Below are 22,218 nucleotides of genomic sequence, written 5' to 3' on the forward strand. Positions count from 1 at the left end.
AAAACCCTGACTCATCCTACCTGCCCCAAGTGTGAACCTTACAGACATCAGGCTGAGACACTAAAGGAATTACCTTGGGCCCTTAAAATAGCCATGCTTGGAGGAAAAAGCCACTAGGGAGGGTAAGTTAACAGGGGCTGCCTGAGGAGAGAAAGGAGGGCATTTGTTTAAGGATTACAGTTTCTGTTGGGAAAATGACAAGCTTTGGGGGGTGATTATTGCAAAACGATGTGGTTGTATTTAAATTAAATTTAGTGAAGTCACCACTAAAGGGCTCCAACTATAAACTGGTCCCAAGAGCATAGAGAGGCAATAGACACAGGAGTAACCCCCACCCTCTATAGGGAAAAATACGCACACGCACACGCACACGCACACGCACACGCACACGCACACGCACACGCAGTCATGAATTGGGGAGTGGGACTTCTTTGCCGTCTCCAGATTCCGCTTCACTGAGATGTCTTGGTGGAGGGTTCTTGTCATTGTGTATCCCCTAAAAGGCTCACAGGTCACCAGTGGTGACACATGCAGAACAATGCAGAACAATTATATTCCTCTGGCGCCCTCTCCTGGTCATTGATAACTGAGAACCGTAGCTAGAGCTAGGGAGAGCCCCAAGCCCACTGAGGCTGAGCCTCTGACTCCAACTCCTTTGCTGAAAGGAGGATTCAAGGGATTCAGACACAAGGCAGTGACATAGGCCTACTGTCTTTCCTAGGCCAGAGTCTGAGGAAGGAGGACCCCCAAGGCCAGTCTAGACAGTTTAATGTGAATATGTTGTTGTTGGTGGGTTTTTGAGACAGGGTTTCTCTGTGTGTAGCCCTGGCTGTCCTGGAATTCATTCTATAGACCAGGCTGGCCTCAAACTCAGAGATCTGCCTGCCTCTGCTTGCGGAGTGCTGGAATTAAAGGTGTGGGCCATCACCACCCAGCTACTTAATTTAATTTTAATGTTTCATGACAAAAAAGTCAAAAGAAATAAGATGTAGGGGTTGGGGGATTTAGCTCAGTGGTAGAGTGCTTGCCAAGCGCAAGGCCCTGGTTGGTCCCCAGCTCCAAGAAAAAAAAAAAAAAAAAAATAAGATGTAGCTCCAGACCCTGCCTAGAATCCCCCAGTGAGGGGGGTCTGGCTCAGTGGTAGAGCTCCTGCCTAGAATCCCCCAGTGAGGGGCTGAGGCATGGCTCAGTGGTTGAATACCTGCCTAGTATTTCTGAAATTCTCAACTCAATCCCTCTTAATATAGTCAGACAGATAAAAGACAAAACAAAACAAAAACCCCAAAAGTAATTGGTCAGGTGTACTGCATTTAATCTCAGGGCAGAGGAGGCAAAAGCAGGCGATTTCTATGAATTTGAGGCCAGCCCAGTTTGCATAGTGAGTTCCAGGACAGCCAAAGCTACATAGTAAGACCCTGTCTGGAAAAGAACAATGACAAAAATAACTAAATAAGGGCAGTTAAGTGTCTTACCAGGGAAATGCACTTGCTGCCACGGCCAACAACTCAAATTTGAGTCCCCAAACTCACAAAACGGGCTGAGGGGTAGAGACAAGTAGACCCTGGCGACTTTATGGCCAGCCAGTTTAACAGAAATGGTAAGGTCCATGATCACTAGGAGACCCTTTCTTTAAAAAGAAAGTAGAGAGTTATAGAATATACAGTGTTTCCTTATGACCCCCACACACTCAGAAGTGGGTAAATCTTAGAAAGGCATGCAGGTACCAGAAGCACGACACCTTCAAAGGCTGCAGCCTGTCTTTTGCTAGTTTGTGGGATCTTCTTTCTTCCACCCTTCTCCACTCCTTTACTTCCACTCTTTCAGCCCCTGACACTAGATAGGAGAGAGAAAAGGACAGAGAAGAAAGGAAAGAGCTCCCTGTATAAAGTCAGGGATCCGAAAGGGGTTATTAGTGTTAGACTACTTCCTGCTGATATGTAACATTCCTTGGGGCAAGTTAGATCTTTGCCATCAGAATATCTAATTTCTTCTTGTTTATAATTTGCACATGACTACTTAACAAACCACAAGTAGCAACCAGCAACCCAAACTGCCTCTCACAGCTCTAGAATTTATATACCCTCTAAAAAAGTCCACAGAATTCCAAATGTCACACAGTCTCAGAAACTATCTGCAGCTGGCAAAATCACACCCCTGCTAGAGCACGAGGCAAATCACAGTCAGCTGCTGTGAAGCAGCCCCACCCATGTCCTACACCTGGGATTAAAACAAAAACTCTCTCTCTCTCTCTCTCTCTCTCTCTCTCTCTCTCTCTCTCTCTCTCTCTCTCTCTCTCTCTCTGTGTGTGTGTGTGTCTGTGTGTGTGTGAATTACCTCTGTGAAAATTCCACCTGCTCATTGGGCTGCAGTCTGTCATGCAGATGAGCAGAGATAAGCAATAGGTGATACACAGGGCTGATACAGCAGTGTCTACTCTGCACATGCCCAGGGGCCCCACAAACAGCCAGCACTGGTGAGCAGAGTAATAGTTCTCCCAGAACTGGAGTTCCTGGTGGTTATATTTTTTAATTTTATGCATATGGGTGTTTTACTGCCATGGATGTCTGAGCATTATGTGTGCGTGCACGTTACCTGCAGAGGCCAGAAAAGGGCCAGAACATAGCCCGCCCTCTGCTCCCCCTGCCATAGTGTGTGTGTGTGTGTGTGTATCACAAAGCGTGCACGGGTCAGAGGACAACCTGTAGGAATTGGTTCTCTCCTTCTGCTATGTGAATCCTAGGACTGGAATTCAGGTCATCGCTTGGCCGCAAGTGCCTTTATCCTCTGTGCCATCTTGATGGCCCTAAACCTTTTTTTTTTTTTTTTTTTAAGACTTTATTTATTTATTATATATGAGGACAATGTAGCTGTCTTCAGACACACCAGAAGAGAGCATCAGATCCCATTACAGATGGTTGTGAGCCACCATGTGGTTGCTGGGATTTGAACTCAGGACCTCTGGAAGAGCAGTCGGTGCTCTTAACCACTGAGCCATCTCTCCAGCCCCAGCCTTCTTTCTTTTTAAAGAATTTATGTGGAGATGGCCAGAGTTAAACTCCAGCAACCACATGGTGCTCACAACCATCTGTAATGAGATCTGATGCCCTCTTCTGGTGTGTCTGAAGACAACTCAGTATATTTATATACATAAAATAAATAAATCTTTTTTTAAAAAAAGTAGTTTTTTTTCCCCCCTTCGGAGCTGGGGTCCGAACCCAGGGCCTCGCGCTTGCTAGGCAAGCGCTCTACCACTGAGCTAAATCACCAACCCCAAAAAAGTAGTTTTTAAAAAATAGAATTTATTTAAGGGATGCTAGAGAGATGGCTCAGTGCTTTAGAGCACTGACAGCTCTTTTCAATTCTGACCAACCACATGGTGGCTCATAAGTATCTGTGATGGGGTCCGATGCCCTCTTTTGGTGTGTCTGAAGAGAGCTACAGTGTACAGTGTACAGTGTACTGCATAAATTTTTTTATTTTATTTTTTATATGAATGGGTGTTTCACATACATTCATGTCTGTGCACTGTGTGTATGCATTGCCAACAGAGGCCATAAGAGGACGTCACATCCTCTGGAGCTGGAGTTACAGATGGTTTTGAGCTGCCGTGTGGGTGCTGGGAATTGAACCTGGGTCCTCTACAAGCATGGTCAGGTCTCTCATCCACGCAGCCATTTCTCCAGCCATTTCTCCAGCTCCCTTCGTCAGTGTTCTGTTGCTGTGAAGAGACAGCCTGACCAAGGCAACTCTGATGAAAGAAAGCATTCATTGGGGTTTGGTCCATTATCCTCATAGCATGGAGCACGGAGCATGGTAGCACGGAGGCCAACATGCTTGAGGAGAGTTCTACAGCCAAGTCCTCAGGCAGCAAGGAGAGAGAGACTCACACCGTGACACACCTCCTCCAACAAGCCGGCTTCTCCTAACCCTTTTGAATGGTGCCTTCAACTCTGTGAACCTATTGGGGGCCTTTCTTATTCAATCACCACACTCCTGGTCTTTTGCTTTCTGAGATAGGGTTTCAAACTGTAATTCAGACAGGCCCGGAATTCCAAGTGGTCCTCCTGCCTTAGCCTCCAGGGTGCTGGAATGACACTCATGACCACCACACCTGGCATGTCCCCTGCCTCGGGTCCTGCTCTCCTAGCTGGCTTCAGATTGCCACCCCCTCCCCGCCCTATCCCCTCTTTGCTCCCACCTAACCTTCCTGTTCTCCTGGTAGGCACCAACTGGATGATTGAGATCATCTGCTTAATCCTGAAAGATGGGGACCCCTCGTGGATCCGTTCGGAGCCCATCTGGCAACGTGCACCCTGGTGCGAGACCACCATAAGTGCCTTCAGCCTTCCAGAGCGGCCCAGCCCCCGCCTCATGTGCTCCCACCTCCCTATTGAACTGTTCACGAAGGCCGCCTTCAGCTCCAAGGCCAAGGTGAGGTGGGTGGGCTGTGGGTAGAGGTGTAGGATTAGCATGTGGCCCTTGGTAGGCCACCTTTTAAAAGGGAGCGGACTCTAGGCTAGGTGTGGTCATGCGTGCCTGTCCTTCTAGTATTTGCAAAGTGGAGGCAGGAGAGTGGCCATGATTTCCAGGTCCTCCAGGGTTACAAAACAATACCCTGTCAGACAAACAAATTAAGCTGGCCAGTGGGGGCTCACACCTTTAATCCCGGTGCTCCGGAGGCAGAGGCGGGGGATCTCTGAGTTTTAGGCCAACCTGAGCTTACAGAGTGAGTTCCAGGACAGCCAGGACTACACTGAGAAACCCTGTCTCAAAAAATAAAAAAGACAGCCAGTGGTAGAGCACTTGCCTAGAAACCCTGTCCCCAAAAAAATAAATAAAAAATAAATAAATAAAAAATAAATAAATAAATAAATAAATAAATAAAAAAAATAAAATAAAATAAATAAAATAAAAAAGTGGGCTGGAGATGGCTCAGTGGTTAAGAGCTGCAGCCCAGAGGTCCCCTGAGTTCAATTCCCAGCAACCACATGGTGGCTCATCTGGCTGTCTGATGCCCTGTTCTGGTTGGTCTGAAGACAGGGTAATTTTAAATAAATAAATCTTTAAAAAAAATAAAAAAAAAAAAAACCACAACTTGAGGGAAACAAACTGCTTTTGATACTGTTTTGTTTTTTGGGTTTTTTTTTTTTTTTTTTTTTTGGTTTTTTTTTTTTTTCTGTTTGCTGTTGTTTTCCTGTTTTTGTTTTTTTGTTTTTTGGGGGTTTTTTTTGTTTGTTTTTTTCAAGACAGGGTTTCTTTCTCTGTGTAGCCCTCCCTGGCTGTCCTGGAATTCATTTTATAGACCAGGCTGTCCTCAAACTCCCAGAGATTCCCCCTGCCTCTGTCCCCCCCAGTGCTGGGCTTAAATGTGTGCACCACCGCTGGCGCCAGGTTGATGCACACCTTCGATCTGAGTGCTCAGGAGATAGAAGCAAGAAGATCATCCTTGGCTAAGTAGTAAGTTCAAGGCCAGCCTGGGATAATACAGCAGTGTTTTTTTGTTTTTTTTTTTTTTTTTTTTTTTTTTTTTTTTTTTTTTTTGTTTTTGTTTGTGGGGACCGAACCCAGGGCCTTGCTCTTGCTAGGCAAGCACTCTACCACTGAGCTAAATCCCCAACCCCTACAGCAGTGTTTTAAAAAAACAACACAAAAGACTATGTTCTGCCTGCAGTCTCAGAAGAAGGGGGCGAGGCAGGCCGCCTCAGGGGCAGGATCCTACTGTATATGACTCTCCTCCACTGTCTGTCTGTATACAGGTGATTTACTTGGGCCGGAACCCCCGGGACGTTGTGGTCTCCCTCTATTATTACTCTAAGATTGCTGTACAATTAAAGGACCCTGGTACACCTGAACAGTTCCTTCAGAATTTCCTCAAAGGAGAAGGTGAGGATGAGGAAGGGAAGAGTCAGAAGAAAGAAAGCTGGGGAGGGATGGGATGAGCAGAGGTAGATGCAGGGGGCAGGAGACCAAGACAGAGACCAAGAGGCAGAAGAGCGGAGCTATGGTCCCTTCTCTGCTCGGGGATGGATGGGGCAGGGGTGGACTGCACAGACAGGAGCTGGCTAGGGTGGGTCTCTAGCCCTGGCTGAAAGGCTCCAGGCAGCCAGGACAGAGTGGCCTGCGCAGCCTGGTCCTGAGAGCCATGTGGCCCTCACACACCCTCCACTGCCTGCAGTGCAGTTTGGCTCCTGGTTTGACCACATCAAGGGCTGGATCCGGATGCGGGGCCGAGAGAACTTCCTGTTTATCACCTACGAGGAGCTGCAGCAGGTTTGTCTGGTGTCTGCCCTTGGCCCTCCTCCCTTACCGAAAGCTCCCGGACCCCTGCCAACTTCCTACCAGTCCGTGTACCGGGGGAAACAAAACGTGTGGAGGTCTGGGGATGGCGAAGGCAGTGACAATAGGCAGATGGAGCAAATGCACTCAAGATCAGATGGGATGGCCACAAGACAGCAACAGAGGAAAAGCAGCCAGGAGAGTCTGCAGCCAGAGCAGCCAGTGCAAAGGCACTGAGGAAGCCGCCTCCTCCCCCTCCCCCCTTCCTCTTCCTTCTCTTCCTCCTCCTGCTCCTCCTCCTCATCCTTCCTTCCTCCTCTCTTCCATCATGCTAAGTCTCATGTAGCCAAGTATCTGAAGACGACCTGTTTCCCACTCCTGAGATGGCATCAAACCCCGGCCTCCCTGACTGCTAAGCACTGTCTCAAGTGTGCTGTGCTCCAAGACCATCTCCCCGACTCAGCCTCCCCAAGTGCCCAAGTGCTGGTATTCCAGGCGTATTCCGTACATGTCACCCATTTACCCTTTTCAGTCTGGGGGACTGAACCCACATTAGGCAAATGCTCTACAAATGAGCCTCAACTCCAGGTCCTCACTGGGAGATTCTAGGCAAGACCTCTCCATCCTTAGCCCTTGTTTTGTTACGTTAGGGTCTTACTACGTCTCCCAGCTGACCTTGAACTGTCAACCCTCCTTCAGTCTCCAGGGACTGAGGTGACAGGCTTGTGTCGCCAAGTCTGACTTCTAGAGACCTGCATTTTGTAGTCTTGGAATTACAAACCGGTCACCACCTTAGGCTCTCAGTGTATAGGGCGTCTCCTCCTCAGAACCAGGGAAGAGGGTGGCCCTGAGCAGAGCGGTGAGGAGTGTGCCTAGCCCTGAGTACTGTGCCCACGCCAAGCCCGACCCGGCTTTGTCTCAGTGGGAATAACTAGCTGGGGTCTGAGTAAGGGCATATCACATTAGGAACAAGGAGAGCCAATACCTGGCACCTGCAGCTGAGTACCGGTGAGGGCCTGCAGGCCGCTGCTCCCAGAGGAGGGGAAGGAAGGGATCAGAGGCAGAAAGAGGCGGGTGGCACGTTCATAGCCAGCCAGAGCTACATAGAGAGTCCCTGCCTCAAACACATAAAAGACAAGACAAAACAAAAGGCAATAACAAAAACCCAAACAGTAAAAGAAAAAGGCCAGAGAGAGGGCTCCGCGGGCAAGAGCACAGCTGCTGTTGCAGAGGACTGGGCTAAGGTTCCAGGCACCTGCACGGTGGCTCACAACTGCCTGTAACTCCAGTTCCCGGGGATTTGGTGACCTTCTGTGGCCTCTGCAGGCCACATGGCACACATACATACCGGCAGGTAAAACACTCGTATGCGTAGTTCTTTTTAAAGATTAAAAGAGTTACACATTGACTCATGGTGAAGTCGCTTTGTACCAAGCTGGACAACCTGAGTTCAATCCCCAGGTGTGGAAGGAGGGAACTGACCCCTGCCGGTTGTGTCTGACCCCCACACGCACACATAAACAGAGCGTACACACACACACACACACACACACACACACACACACACACACTATTTTTTTCAAAAGTATATAAACATATATATTAAAGTGGCAGCAGATCGCCCACTCTGAGCTGTGCAAATTGTAACTTTTTTTAAGTTTACCCTGGTAAACTTGTTATCAGCAATGTTCAGAGGGAAGACTGGAACTTTAGCACTCTAGAGTGGACTGGTTGTTTGCCTAAGACAAGCACAGCCTGCAGCCCCCCCATTCTATCCTGATAAAGTTCTTCTGACAGCACGGTCTAGAAAAGGCTTTAGCGCCATGTCTCCCTCCCTACAGTTTCTCAGGTTTTATTCTCCAAACCAAAAACTGGGCCATGGAGCCAAGCACAGCTTCTGGGCCACTCCTGGGGTGCACGGCACCGCCCACATGTGTGTTTCTGGGACAGGCCTGCGGCTCAGAGAATAAAGGGTTATGAAACCAGGAATGGCCTGGAAAGGCAGGCTATGGGACTGTGCCGTGACCAGCTATGGAGGGCGCGGGATGCCGTGACCGGCTAAGAGCTGGATGCCGTGGATGGCTGTGAGGTTGAGGGGACCTGTGGGGCTCGGGGGTCAGAGCTTCCAGTCTGAGCGATGAGGCTTTGAACCTTGCTGTCTCTGGACCTCTCTGTTCTCTGACTAGGGTGGGACGTTTCTTACAGATGTGAAGACTTAGGTCCAGGGACTCGAGCCAAGTGTCATGAGGAAAGCAGCAATTGAGTTTATCAGTGACAAAGGGCAAATCAAGAAATCTTGTGCCAAGACCTGAGGGGAGGACAGCATGGGAACAGTGGTACGGGAGGAAGGGGTTCATACCAAACCACTCTTGAAAGCCAGGCCTGGGGCCACTCTGTCCCATGTCCTGGGAAGCCACTGGCTCATTAGAGCCAGGGAAGACTTGGTGGAACCAAGGAGGCAGAGGCAGATGGGCTAGGAAAGGGGCTGCAGAGGTGAGGGTCTCCCTTGCAGAGTGGCAAGGGAGAGTGTGATCCAGGATGGGGATGCTGGGGACACAGAGATGAGGACATACACAAGAAGACAGGCAGACGGGAAGGACAAGGATGATGATGGACAGGCATCCTGACTGAGGCAGACAGGGAAGGCTAGGCTCCAGAGACCAGTGCTGGGTGTACGGGAGGAGCAGAGCAGGTCTATCCACGGTGTCTGCTTCAGACACAGCGGCGTTCTCTGTAAGCTGATTCTGCCAACCTACACTCCCCCACCTCCTGCAGAACCCTCTAGAACCCTGGGGAACAGGGAGACCCAACACTTTGGCTTGGAGGTGGGGAAACTGAGGCAGAGTTGGGAACCACTCCAGGCCAAACAAAGTGGTTCCCACTCCACTGACAACCGCTCTTCCTACCCCAGGACCTGCGAGGCTCCGTGCAACTCATCTGTGAGTTCCTGGGCCGGCCACTGGGTGAAGAGGCCCTGAGCTCTGTGGTGGCCCATTCAGCTTTTGCTGCCATGAAGGCCAATAACATGTCCAACTACACGCTGCTGCCGGCCAGCCTGCTAGACCACCGCCAGGGGGCGTTCCTGCGCAAAGGTACCACTGTGTGCTTCTAGCCAACCTCACGGCTTCTCTGGGCCTCCATTTCCCCAGAAGCCATGTGGAGCGTATAGGGCCACCTAGACCTGTCTTCACTCTTAGCAGGAGGTCTGGTACCGCCCGCCGACCTGCCTCCATCTGGACTTCTCCCTGGAACAAAGCAGGGCTCCAACAGCATGAGTTTCAAGTCCCCAGAAACCTTTTATTAGCTAATGCCCAATGCAGAATAATTCAGTGCTTGCCTCTCAGTGCTAGACTTGAGGTCAGCCTGGGATACTAGAGACCCTGGCTCTAAACAGAACAGGACAACTACCACACAGGATCCCCAGATGATTCAAGTCAGTCCCTCGTCCCCAGATCCTTCTGCCACGTGATTTCATGTTCAAAATTCCAAGACTTGACAAGAGGTGACACAGCTAAAATCTAACACGCTATTCGAAAGAGCCTTTGCCACACAGGCGAGAGGCGGAGCCCCAGTAGTCACGAGACGTGAGGGACCAGTACTCAGGATTGTGTGCTGGGGGCGGGGGTACCTTGCTGAGGCAGCTCTCTGGCTATGAGGAACTCAGACTGGTCTGTTCATGAGAAGCCTCTAGATCGCCTGGCTGGGGTGGACTGGCCGTCAAGTCAGAAGAGTGCTGAGACCATGTTGGGTATCTGAAGGGAACTAGGGTAGAAGAGCCTTGTGCTGGCAGAGGCAGCTCCCAGAGGAGTCGATGAAGGTTGTCGAATGGGTCCTTGGGTGTCAAGAGGGAGGGGAGTTCTGAGAAAATATCTGGGAGGTCAGAGGTCAAAGGACAGGGCTGGCCTGGGGTCACCTAGGTGTAAGGGAAAGAGGCGGTAAGCATGGGGGACTCTGGTCAGCTGGCACAGGAAGTGTGGCTGGTCCTGATGAGGGAGGCTGAGGGAACATCCGACAAGGCTGGGAGGGGAGTAAGAAGGCACCCCAGCAGCTCCTTACTGGTCTCTTCCTCTGTCCCCTCAGGGATCAGTGGCGACTGGAAGAACCACTTCACTGTGGCGCAGAGTGAGGCTTTTGACCAGGTCTACCGAGAGCAAATGCACGGGCTGCCGAGCTTCCCCTGGGACAGGTCCGCAGAGGATGGCAGCCCTGATGGCGAGACTGAGCCCAGCCCTAGCCCCAGCCCTGGCCTAGCCTCCGATGACCCCAACTCAGGATCCTCACAATAAACTTGTCACTCCAGCCACCCCTTCCTCTGGGCTGCACTTTCAGGGGCAGGCAGGGGATGCCAGCAGGCAGAGCAGCCAGCCACACACCGTGCAGACAGAAAGCATTTGTGCTGCGGGAGACTCACAGTGACTCGATGCTTGGGAGGGAGAGGCCGTAGGATTGCAAATTCACGTCTAGCCTGGGCTCCTCAGTGTCACAGCAAGAACATGACACGATACAAGCGGCTGGGGACCCAGCCCTGAGCTGAGCCTTGAGCAGGGTGCCAGGTCCACTGTCCCACAGGCCTGGGTCCCTAAACCTGAGGGGAGCCCTAGGTCTGAAGAGAGCTTGGGAGGATGCTGGGGTCTGGACTCTGGAGCAGAGTGGGCAGGGAAGGCAACGGTTGGGGTTGGGAAGGCTGTGGAGGTACACGTCTGTGCTCTTGGAGTTTAATCTGAGCAGAAATACAGGAAAGCACTCTGAGGTCCTCCCTTAGCTCCCACAGAAAACTCCAGACATATTCCAGTGTCCCCAGGACTTTGCAGACCTTTTTTTTTTTTCAGCTTTGCCCATATCCCCTCTTAGCCTCCATTCCCATAATTCTCCTCTCCTGGACTCACTTTATCTATGTCTTCTCTGTCGTGGGCTTGCCCCACACTATGTCTTTACACAATACTTGGTGAGGCAGCTGTGCCTGTCTTTGCATCAATCTTGTCTGCTGCTCTGAAACTCTCTGCCCATTGTCCAGATGCTAACACTGAGCCCTTAGTTCTGATGAGCTCACCCAATTCTAGAGCAATAAAGGCCAATCCCTTCTGCTGCCAAGATCCTAGACTAGAGGCCGTAGACACAGCCAGCATCTGGTTGGGGCTGTACACTGACCCATGGCTGGCCAGCCACATCTGGCCAGGGTTCCTGTCAGCGTCGCCTTCCAGAACCTGAGTCAGAGGCCCAGTCTGATGTGGTGGCATTGTCTCCCAGTCTCCTTTGGGCTGGGGATAGATAACGCAGGCGGCGTTGGGCTGGAATCGGTAGGGGACCAACCCAGGGCTGTGATCGGAGATCCATCTCAGCTCTGGGCCCACCTCCAGTGCCCCGCTGCCTCATCAGGGCCCTGGCTGGAGTGTCCTTGGAGCCCCAAGACTTCTTGGGCTGTGAAGAGAAAAAAAGGTGAGGAGTTGCTGGGGCTCAGCTGGTGGAGTGCCAGCCTCTCATGCCCAGGCCCTGGGTTCAATCCTCAGCACTGCGGAGACCAGTCATCGTGGACACCCTTAACTGCAGCACTCAGGAGCGGGGACCACATAAAACCCCCTCTCAAAATAGGGGGGAAAGAGACTAAGAGATGGCTCAGTAGCTTTGGTGTTGAGACCATCAGTAAGAGTCTGTAACCTTAGTGCTTGGAGGCAGCGACAAGGGAATCCCGAGGTTCCTGAGGCTCCCTGGCAGCCAGGCTGCAACAGCCAGCTCTAAGAACAGAGATGTTTAAAAAAAAACAAGGTTGGAGAGTGACAGGAAGAACCCCAGGATTGACATCTGGCCTCAACAAGCACACACCAGCAAACACACCTACATACACAGGAGCACACATACATAAGAGGAGGAGCCAATATCTTGGGGCCCAGAGACAAAGGAAAAGGGATAAGGGGTGAGAGACGAGGAAGAAGTAAGAGAGAGGAAGATGGGAGGGGAAGGAGGAGATTTGGAGGTAGAGACATAGAAGTTAGAGGTGGAGGAGGGAGGTGTTGGAAATGGAAGGAGAGAGAAGGTAAGGGAGGAGGTGGATGGAGGTACCTGGGAGGAGACGGAAGAGGGGAGGGGAGGAAAGACAAAGGGGAGGAGGGGGTGACAGGTAGAGAGAGGCAGGAGGGACGCCAGTAGAGGAGATGAGGAAGACAAGGGAAGCCAGAAGGACCCAGAGTCTCCAGAGCCAGGGGGATATAAGTGGGAAGCCTGGAAGCCCAGACCCATGTGGGACGCCTTTCCTCTTGCCTTGCAGCTGTGGAAGAGCAGGAAGCAGCTGCAGCCATCCAGGGAACAAATATTTGCTGAGGGAGGAGAACCTTGAGGCGGCGAGGCGGGGACCTTGACCGGGTCACCCCACTCCTCTTCCTTTAGGTCTAACTTCATTGACAGACATGATAGGAAGTGATTCTGCTCTGGTTACCAAGGAACAGATTGGGAAACTGAGGCCAGCAGGGGTTAGCTCACTGAGGGGTGTAATCCCATCTGCCGGCATCCTGGCTAAGACTGCCTGTCTCTCCCACATGGCTCTGCTTCTTCTCATACAATATGCCTCACAGTGAGAGAAACTGAGGCGCAGAGACAGCCATTTCCAGCCCAGGACTATCCAAGCAGCTAAGCTGGACTGAGCCAGACCCTCACTCTCCATACAACAGCAGATGAGATTCTCAGTTCCCCTGACCCCCTCCATTTTCCCCAGCACCCTAAAGAAAGTCAGATGTAGAAAGTCAACAAGTCCTATGGGGAACAGAGCTAAGTTCCAACCCCTCTCAGGAGCCTCAGTTCCCACATCTGTAAAATAGGTTAAGTTTAATGGGCCTAGTCAGGCATGGTGGTGCACACCTGTCATCCCAATACAAGGAATGTGGAGGCAGGAGAATCAGTTAAAGGCCAGCCTCAGCTATACAACTGTCTTTCAAAATGAGAACCACTTCCTGCTTCTGATGTCCCAGCAGAGCCTTCCTATCACTTGGCTTCTGTGCCTCAGTCCTCATCAGGAGGGCTCTCACCTCATTTTCACCATCACTGGATCCAGAGAGCTGTGACAGGCGGCTGAGGTCCCATAAGGAGCGGCTGGGTCGGGTTGGGGGACCACTGGCAGTCCTGGTGCGCTGTACACTCCTCAAGATGTCACTGAGAGCTGGCCCTGTGGTGGTGGGGATCTCCCGTCTGTCCCTTTCAAGGATGTGACAGGCAGCCAGGCGGTGAGCCAAAGGCCCGTCAGACAACAATGGGGCCACAGGGGCCACAGGGGCCACAGGACAGCGTAGGGCCACACGGTGTGGGCTTCGGGGCAACTGTGGGCCCTCAGGAGGACTGAACAAAGGGCTTCGAGCTGGTGCTGGTGGGAGCGGTCTGGAGGCTGCGTACAGAACTCGGAACTCCTGGCTGAAGGCATCTGCAATTTCTCCTGTGAGCAGGGTCACCAGGCCCCGATGCAGGCGTGAGTCACTCCATGTGAAGCTAGGGATGTAAGGTGACAGTTAGGAGCTGTACAGGGTGGTACCCACCTTAGGTCCCAGGCCCCGTGATCCTAGGACATGATCACCCAGGCCTCAGCTCCTCTGGTGAATAGAACAATAAGTATCTACCTTGCTGCTAGTCACAACCAACCTGGGAACAGCATGGTAATAGAAGCCTGTAATCCTAGCACTCAGGAGGTTGAGGCAGGAGGATTAGGAGTTCAAACCCAGCCTCAGTTACATTGTTCCAGAAAAGCCTAGGCTACATGAGACCGCCTCAAAACAAACCACAAAACAAAACCCAGGAAAACCTTACGCTGATCACCTCAGGTTAGATGAGCGTAAACATGGGCTCTGCTCTGTCCCACTGAGAACATCGCAGAGCCCCAGTTTCTCATGCAGTCGATCTTCTAATGCCCACAGGACCGTTTCCACAGACTCGCCAGAAAGGCTGCATTTCCTAAGCGTGCACACTGCACACCAGGATCCAAGAAGCACATTTGCCACACAGAACAAGTGCCTTGCATGGGGCCCACTGGCTGCCAAGGGTGGTACCTGCCCTCAATGTCACATGACCATGGCTTTAACTCCTCCAGTGCAAATTTGAACATATGGGGGTCTTCCGTGCATCAAACGTTACCCTGTGGCCTCAGTGGGCCATTGGTAAAGTGAGATGGCCGAGGGCAGGCTGAGCTTGTCATAGCAGCAGTGAGTTGGCATTATGGGAGTGTCCTTCAAGTACCCTTACCTTGCCAGGTGACAGTTCTGGTCCCTTCAGCCTGTGGTGGGTCAGACTACAACCCCTCCCCCACCCCTAGCCATCAAGGAACCCTGAGTGTCTGTGAGGTCACTGAGTTCCATGGCCCAAAGGCTTGTGGGCAGGGGTGCTGGCCCATCTCCAACCCAAGGACTCAAGAGCTCCTGAGAAGGACACATTGAACCAGAAACACTCCAGGACGAGGGGCAGGAGGTGTTCCAGGAGGTCACACTCGGCTATCCAGGAGGTCGAGGAAGCTCCCGGCCTGGCTCGGGTGCTATTCCCGCCGCCAGGCCACCATGGTCTTTGGCTGGCTGCTGCTTCTGGTGTTGGTTCTTTGCCCAGGTGGGACAGGCATCAAGGACTGCGTCTTCTGTGAGCTGACTGATTCCGCTCGGTGCCCGGGCACACACATGCGCTGTGGGGATGATGAAGATTGCTTCATCGGCCACGGAGTAGCCCAGGGCGTGGGGCCCATCATCAACAAAGGTTGCGTGCACTCCACCAACTGCGGTCGTGAGGAGCCCATCAGCTACATGGGCCTGACATACAGCCTCACCACCACCTGCTGTTCTGGCCACCTTTGCAATGGGGGTGCTGGCCTTGCCACGGGGGCTACCAGCCTGTCACTGGGCCTGCAGCTGCTCCGGGGCCTATTGCTGCTGCTTCAATACTGGCCGTAATCCACAGGAACTGCAGGGCCTGGGGCTGTGCCCCGTGGCCCTATCTCCATCCCTTTTCCCCATTAAACGACCAGAGGTGCAGTCTACCTCCTGTGGCCCTGGCTTCCTCCACTTAGGACCCGTGGTTGGCAGGGTGGCAAAGCCCCTGGCGTGCCATCGTGTGGGGTGCGGTCCGTGGCTCTCACTGCTCAGCTGTGCCCCATTGGTCCTAAGAGGCACATCTTTTCAAGTTAACGCAGATACTTCTTTATGTTGGCATCACCTTAGGGTTGGTGAAATGCGGTAAAAAGCAGTAACACCAGATGGGGTTTCAGAGGACTTTTTTTTGGAATGATTTTTGAGGCAGAGTCCCCTGTATGCCAGGATGGCCTCCAATTCTCTACACAGCTAAGGATGGCTTTGGCCTTTGTGATCTTCCTTTCGTTGTGTGTCACCACATCCAGCCCTGAAGCACTTAGGTCATGTGTTGGCTACCGCTGTGCCCTCTGGCAATGCCAGGATGAGAGTGTCACTCCAAAGCACCGTGGTTTCGGGGGCTGGAGGCAGAGTCTCAAAGGGTGAACAGGACCGGCAGTGTCAGTGCCTAGTGGGAACTTGCCAGGCATGCATGTTCCCACCAATGGCCAGGTGAACGCAGGCAGCTGCATCCACATATCTGCTGAGTATACCCTTCGAGAATAGTGCTTCCTAGTTGGCACCTCTTACCCTGGGCGCCTGGCCATGTCTGGAGGATTCTAGCATTGCCGTGCTGTTGAGAATGGGTAAGGGACACACCACTGATATCTGCTGGCTGGAGGCAGGGATGAGGCTCAGAATGCACAATGGATGGGAGCCCACAATAGTCTGATCCCTACTGTCTGTCTCTGAGGGCAGCACAGAGAAGGGAAGTGAGTTGCCTGAAGTCACACAGCAAGTAGCTGGCTGTGGTTAGGATCTGAATCCAGCTATCTGGCACCCAGTTTACCAAGTTGAGATTCACAAGGCCACTCACCTGGCCAACAGCAGAGACAGCCCTAAGTGTTCACTGTGGCAGAGCGCCTCCTCCCGGATGAGTGCGTGAACCCGTTTTAGAGCTGAGTATGGAGCACAGAGACCCAGAAAGGATGCTCCACCATCATGACTCCTCCCCCATCATCTGAGCATGTCAAGAGTGGGCTGAGCACAGGGTGTCATGAGGGGACACACCTGTAGGATCCCGAGATGACCCTGTCACCGTCCAGCAGCAGGAACTTCTCCCGCACATGGCCGCTCACCTGCCGTCGCCTTCGGCTCTGGAAGGTGTGGCCCTGTACGGTCCGGATATCCAGGTTCTGGGAAAGGGCATATTCTATGATACCATGGATAATGTCCCAGCATCCCCAGGGCCACTCACTGATACCAAATCTTAGGAGCTCCGGGGATAACTAGCTATGGCTCAAGGATACCTACAGAGCAACCCCCACCCCCACCCCAGAGACATGGGTTTCAGATCTCAGGGAACCCCAGTGACCTAGCCACCCATGGAAATGTCCCCCTCTGAGGAAAAGGGGCGTTTAGATGGCTCTGGCCTGGTTCCTACCTCAGTGGTCCACAGGTTCACCCCTAACTGCTGGGCTAGTGCCAGGAAGGCTGGCAGATGCTGGTGGTCAAGCAGTAAGTAGACAGGAATCCATCGGCGGGTAGCAGCATCCACCATGTCTCTGAGCAGGTCGGGGTCGGTGAAGATGTCCATGACTACGGCCACCAGCTAGGGTGAAGGAAGGGTAGACAGAGGATGGGGGACTGCGGTACTGTGGGTAGGGTGCTCTGGAGACATTGGCTTCAAGGTCTGACTTCCATGGGATGCTCAGGGGCGGCAGGGAGACACCCTGAGTTTTTGTGGAGTACAAACCAGGCTGCCCTTTTAGAAGACCCATTTCCAGCTGCTCAAAATTCATCTTTAATCCCCACAGATTGTCCTTCAGAATGCCAAAGGTCCCTGACTCCCAGTTAGGGCTGGGTGCTGGGGACCAGGAAGCCTAGGCTATTAAGGTGTGCCTTACAGGCAGACGGTTATGGTGGCATGACTCATAACCAGGTCACTCAGAACAGTAAGGTTCAGCTGCATCGTGCCTGTTTCGCCATGGCCTCTAGTCTTAGAAGGCTGTACATATTAACCCGTGTAGACTACTTGGCATTGGAGCCACGGAAACCCCAAGATTATAACCTAAGGAATAGGACTTGGGGAAGGAGGCAGGGGGCTACATGGCAGGGAACTACCCCTGGGGCTTTCCTGGAGGAAGCTAGGTGTCTGGTTTGGTGTGAAAGGGGCATACTGACACAAATGGTCACAATTTAGCTCCAGAAGCATGGATACCAGGTCTCAGGGAGTGAGAGGCCTCTAGGTCTGAAGGGGAAAGGAGAAAGCCTGGGTTCCAGACCCGGAGGAGCAGGAGTCCAGCCTTGCAAATTCCGGGAGGATATGGGGAGAAGCCTAGGTACTAGTCACGGGGTGGCACCCACCTTGCGAGCAGCCTGGATTTCCTGGCGTACCAACTCTTTAATTGGTGGCTGGCCCTCGCCTGGTGGCTGGGTGTAGAGTTGCGCTCTGGTGATTCCCTTCCAGGTAGTGTCTTCAGGCCAGCCCAGCCGCAGCGAGGGTGCGGGCTCCTCAGACTGTCTAGGCCAGTAGGTCAGGCTGCCAAAGTCCCCATCAGCGATGCCTGCCCCTGTGCCTGCTGCACCAGGCTCCTGACTTGGTACTATCCAGTCTTCAGCAGTTGTAGCCAGGGTCTGAGCCTCATCTGCACTCAGAAACGGGGGCAGCCTCTCCTGCTGCACGCAGGCCCAGAAAGCCTCCTCACCACTGCTCAGCAGTGCTTCAAGGGCTAGCCTCTGGCCCTCCGAGTACAAGGAGGCAGGGCAGGCCTTGATCGGGGCTGGCTCGACAGCCCCCAACTCCTCTCCTTCCAGTGCGGCCAGCTGGGAGGCTGCCATTGGAGCCACACAAGGCCTCAAGAGGCCAGGTCCTGGAGGGTCTAGATTGCTTTTGGAGATTGACCATCTGGGGTCCTGTGATTATATGGCTACCCAAAGCCCTCGGGGTAGGTCTGTAAACATCCACAGCTCCCTGAAGCTGTCCCTGATTCAGTCCCTAAAGACTAACCACACCCTTACACCATCCATCTGATCACATATGCCTACTGACCACCTATCAGTCAGCCATGTCTCCCATTTTGCCTCTGCCAAACCACAGGACCACCTTCAACTTCAGGCACAGCAGCTTCAGGTGACTCTTGGCGGCTCGGGGGCAGTCAGGCAGGTCTGGCTACCAGTCTAACCATTTTCAGGTAAATGGTTGCTTGCCGTGTCCTTGGTCACCCTGCTTGTAACCAATGGCTCAATGGCCTGCCACTTTGCTTATCTATGCTATCTGACCCACTCTTTCCTCCTCCATTGCCGCATGGTAACTTCACTTCAGGTTTGAGTCTGAGTTTTTCTTGCCCACTGCCCCAGCTTCCACAGATCTACTCTCACCCCTCCCCCAAGGCACTCACCAGTCCTTTAGTGAGGGAAGTCAACCTTGGCTGTGACCCTCAAAACCAGTCTGAGACTGGTCTCTGACTGAGAGCCTAGCCTGGGTTTCTTACCAGTCCGACTCCTGCCTGTGCTCTACTTCCTGGACAGGAACCATGCACCCGTGAAGCCTGAAGTAGGTTCCAGCCAACTGGCACCACATAACCCAGAGGGGCTGGAATGAGGCCAGGTCTCCTCCATCTGCAGACTCCAGGCCCTACCGGGTCTGAGGCCGAGAGCTGCTGACAAGCTTCCTCTAGAGCTGCTCTCCACCCAACAGGGAGCAACTGTCAGGACACAGCCCCTTGGGCAAACATAGGGGAGGGACTACTAGGCATCCTGCTCAGAGACTGGCCAAGGCAGGGCCTCACCTGTTCCCACGCCCGCCCCCACATCCCCCAGAACCAAGTTCTAGGGAAAAACTAATCCTAGGAGGAAGCAGGTGAACACAATACCCAGAGGCGGGGCTGCAATCACAGGGGAAGGCTGCACAGGTGCAGGACAGCTTGCAGAGCAGGCACACCACCCATTCCCCAAGACGGGTCTGTACTGACTTCCAATCAAGTGCTGTCACCATTGGTGGCCCCATCCCACCCTCATAAACAAACACAGAGAGAGGACCATCAACATCCAAAGCTTTTTTATTAACAGTAAGAGCCAGGGTTAGTTTTTGTAGCCTCGGCTGGCCCTTCGGCCTCTGGCACGCTCGAACTTCCGGCCCTTGGAACGGACATAGGGTCTGTGGGGAAAGGAGGAAGGTGAGAGCTCAGCTCAGTGGCCACTGGGACCTGTTCCTCTAACACTGGGGAGCTCTTCTGAGCTGAGAGTCTTCCCAGTAACCACCCACCCCTCGGAAATGGTAAAGGCCCTGGTTAGCCCAGTCGTGACCACCCCCCACCAAGTGAACAACACCCTCGTGGCCACCAGGGCTAGCAGCTACCGAAGGACAAGGCCCCACTACTCACTTGGTGTGGCTGTGTGGAGTTCCTGGGGCCTTGCCAAAGTGTCGGTACACCTCTCGGCCCTTCCGAGGACCAGACAAGAGCACAGTGCCCCTGCCCTTGGGAGACTCCAGGGCCAGCTGGTCGAAGGTCAGGATCTTACCCCCAGCCTTGAGGATCCGACTTCGGGCCCGGCTGCTCACCCTCAGTGCACACACCTGAGGGCACACACCAGAAATAGGGGGACTGTCACACCCCTCAGGTAGTGGACTCTGATAAACTGCCACCAAAATCTTTCCAGTGGATGGCAAGCACCCTCAATCCTTCCTGTCCGAACGGATTCCAAAGCACCACTCCACAAAACAAAGAGCAGAGCAGTCTGACTACAGCTCACATGAAGGGAGCCACCCGCACACAGCAAGGCCAGAGACGTACCCTGGGCCCATGCTGGCCACTTACCTTCAGCTTGGGCACTTCCAGAATCCGCACATCATCTGTGATCGTCCCCACAACCACAGCAGTTTTGTTCTCCCGACCAGGAAGCTTCATCTTCCGGATCTGTCAGGGGCAAGCTGGTTACATCACTCTGTGTCCATACCAGTCACCCAGAAGACCAAAACAGCCAAGACTTCCAGTGGCTGAGGCCAACCTCCCTTCTCCCCAGTGACAGGTCCCTGAGGGCCTGCCAGCCATGGAATCTCTCTCCAATCCCAGGAGTAAGTAAACCAAGTCAGAGAAATCCCCAGGTAAAAGACACCGAGGGGTTGTCACCTGGGGAGGCCAAAGCACAGAGGTCTGTATTCCCTGCTGGTGTCAACACCCCAGAACACGTGAACTGACCCCTGCCCAACTACTAACCATTCGGGACAGGGACAGAGGTGGCCGGTTAGTGCGGCTCATAAATAACCTTTTCAGCACAACCTGATTGAAGGTGGAGTTGGTCCGTCTGGCCAGAAACCTGTACAGCTGGAAGGGAAAGGGAAGATTGAACATGTGAGTGTCTTCCTTCCCCGAAAGCCAGGACCCTTCCACAGTTCTCTCCCATCTGTCTGAACTCCTGGTGATGGAGGTGTGTGAGGGGCACTGCTCACATGTCCGGGTCCCTCCTCTCCCCACCCCACTTGCTGTGGGAGTTGTAAAAGGATGCAACAGCCCAGGCTTACCTTGACCAGCAGCCGCAGGTAGATATCCTGGCTCTTGGGCTCCTTGCGCCGAACCTTTCGGTCCTTGTTGTGGCGAATGTCAACACCCTGCATAAGGTGAACTAGGATGGAACCAATTCCCAAACAAGTGTCCCCTATCTTTGATGACTTTTTATACCTTCAACTGTTATTTATCTTTCAGGCTACTTAGTAAACAATTCAAATTCCCGAGGATGAAAATTAGAGACATTTTCCACCCACTGACAAATTCACTTAACACACACAAGTGAGATTTTTGTCTGGGCTTGGAACCATCCTCCCAGACTCCACTCACTGAAACCCAGGCTCAGAATAAAAACTAAGACACACAAGACATGCTGCTGGCTCAGCGCCTTAGAGCACTTGCTAATATGTGAAGGCCCTGGGTTCTGGGCCCAGGATGGGTGGGAATTCAAATCCCTGCAAAAATGTTAGGCTCTACTTATTTAGTCTAAACTGGCCCCCAATCCAGAAAGCAGCCAAAAGTACATTATCCACATGGAACTATGTTTAGGACAAAGCCAGACTTTTGCACTATCTACTTCAACCCTAGGAAGTGCTCAGGTTTATTTTATCCCCACTCACTTTCAAATCTGTTAGCATCCAAAAGTAATTACTGAAATACTAACAGCAGTTTCTTTGCACCTTCAAGACCCTACGGCAGGCATCTTCGCAATCACAAAACAGACAGGATTACTACACACCCTTCCGACCAAAGACACTGGGAGCACAGTTCCGGTAAATACGGAGGACTGACGTCCGCTTGTCCCCAAACCCAGCAATGTGGCGCTTCACTCCCCGTAGGACTCAACTTCCCAAATGCAAGTTAAGAACCACGGAAATCGGGCGTAGTGGTCCCGCCTGGAATCCTGGCACTCGAAAGATTGAGGCAAGGGAGCTGCCGTGGGTTCGAGGCCAGACTAGAGTCATTGAGAGCTGCAACTTGCTGGTTATCACAGAGCCAAACTTTGTAAAGAAAACGACGGGCCTCCGGAGGCTCCTGGGGCCGGCTATCGGCTCCGCAAGTCCCGGCTGAAGGCCCCAGACTATCCTCCAGTCTCCCATAGCACCACCCGCAACCCTCCGTCGCGCTGCGATCCGGTCTCGCTGAGGATGGCAACGGATGGGACACTCGTAGACGCTACTAAGCGCGCTTACCATGATGGCGCCTCCTGCTAGACCAGGTCCAGAAAGACGGAACCGTGCCGGAATGGGCGGGGAAAGACCGGCCTGCGAGACGCACTCGTGACGCAACACAGGACGTTCTATCCTGAACTGTGTGTCTCTATGGTACACTGGTGACGCCTCATGAGCGCGACGCGACGCTCTACCACAATTTGGGTTTCTCTATGGTCTGTTGGATGACCGACTAAACCA

At 52.8% G+C, this 22,218-nt stretch overlaps 4 protein-coding genes across 4 annotated transcripts in view; 2 read left to right on the forward strand and 2 right to left on the reverse strand.

Moving 5' to 3' along the window:
* Positions 1-10,579, forward strand: part of Sult2b1 (sulfotransferase family 2B member 1) — a 28,497-nt gene extending 17,918 nt beyond the window's left edge. The window contains exons 3-7 of the mRNA XM_032893614.1: positions 4,223-4,431; positions 5,757-5,883; positions 6,176-6,270; positions 9,188-9,368; positions 10,357-10,579. Of these exons, the coding sequence (XP_032749505.1) occupies positions 4,223-4,431; positions 5,757-5,883; positions 6,176-6,270; positions 9,188-9,368; positions 10,357-10,562 (818 nt within the window). The 3' untranslated portion in view covers positions 10,563-10,579. The remainder of the gene's footprint in view (positions 1-4,222; positions 4,432-5,756; positions 5,884-6,175; positions 6,271-9,187; positions 9,369-10,356) is intronic.
* Positions 10,580-10,975: 396 nt separating this feature from the next.
* On the reverse strand, positions 10,976-19,016 carry Fam83e (family with sequence similarity 83 member E). Its single transcript, XM_032893613.1, has 5 exons — positions 17,667-19,016; positions 16,744-16,911; positions 16,371-16,495; positions 13,293-13,746; positions 10,976-11,694 (listed from the first exon to the last, which is right to left on the reverse strand). The coding sequence occupies exons 1-5, from the start codon at positions 18,138-18,140 to the stop codon at positions 11,461-11,463; spliced, it is 1,455 nt and encodes a 484-aa protein (XP_032749504.1). The 5' UTR covers positions 18,141-19,016; the 3' UTR covers positions 10,976-11,460.
* Spaca4 (sperm acrosome associated 4) lies at positions 14,337-15,264 on the forward strand. The gene has a single exon (XM_032893617.1). It carries the CDS (start codon positions 14,802-14,804, stop codon positions 15,183-15,185), a length of 384 nt encoding a protein of 127 aa, XP_032749508.1. The 5' UTR covers positions 14,337-14,801; the 3' UTR covers positions 15,186-15,264.
* A 326-nt stretch (positions 19,017-19,342) lies between the features above and the next one.
* Rpl18 (ribosomal protein L18) lies at positions 19,343-22,131 on the reverse strand. Its single transcript, XM_032893616.1, has 6 exons — positions 22,000-22,131; positions 20,824-20,910; positions 20,519-20,626; positions 20,120-20,218; positions 19,685-19,878; positions 19,343-19,458 (listed from the first exon to the last, which is right to left on the reverse strand). Exons 1-6 carry the CDS (start codon positions 22,000-22,002, stop codon positions 19,383-19,385), a joined length of 567 nt encoding a protein of 188 aa, XP_032749507.1. The 5' UTR covers positions 22,003-22,131; the 3' UTR covers positions 19,343-19,382.
* Positions 22,132-22,218: the final 87 nt, after the last annotated feature.

Source organism: Rattus rattus, chromosome 2 (genome assembly GCF_011064425.1).
Source record: "Rattus rattus isolate New Zealand chromosome 2, Rrattus_CSIRO_v1, whole genome shotgun sequence".
NCBI classification, from domain to species: domain Eukaryota; kingdom Metazoa; phylum Chordata; class Mammalia; order Rodentia; family Muridae; genus Rattus; species Rattus rattus.

Coding starts and splice junctions, on each gene's coding strand:
- Spaca4 (XM_032893617.1), top strand. CDS start 14,802: ATGGTCTTTGGCTGGCTGCTGCTTCTGGTGTTGGTTCTTTGCCCAGGT.
- Fam83e (XM_032893613.1), bottom strand. CDS start 18,140: ATGGCAGCCTCCCAGCTGGCCGCACTGGAAGGAGAGGAGTTGGGGGCT. Junction 16,912..17,666: donor AAATCCAGGCTGCTCGCAAG/GTGGGTGCCACC, acceptor CCTTCACCCTAG/CTGGTGGCCGTAGTCATGGA. Junction 13,747..16,370: donor GTCATCTCGGGATCCTACAG/GTGTGTCCCCTC, acceptor TTACATCCCTAG/CTTCACATGGAGTGACTCAC.
- Rpl18 (XM_032893616.1), bottom strand. Junction 20,219..20,518: donor CTCTGTCCCTGTCCCGAATG/GTTAGTAGTTGG, acceptor TGCCCCTGACAG/ATCCGGAAGATGAAGCTTCC. Junction 19,459..19,684: donor ACTCCACACAGCCACACCAA/GTGAGTAGTGGG, acceptor CTTTCCCCACAG/ACCCTATGTCCGTTCCAAGG.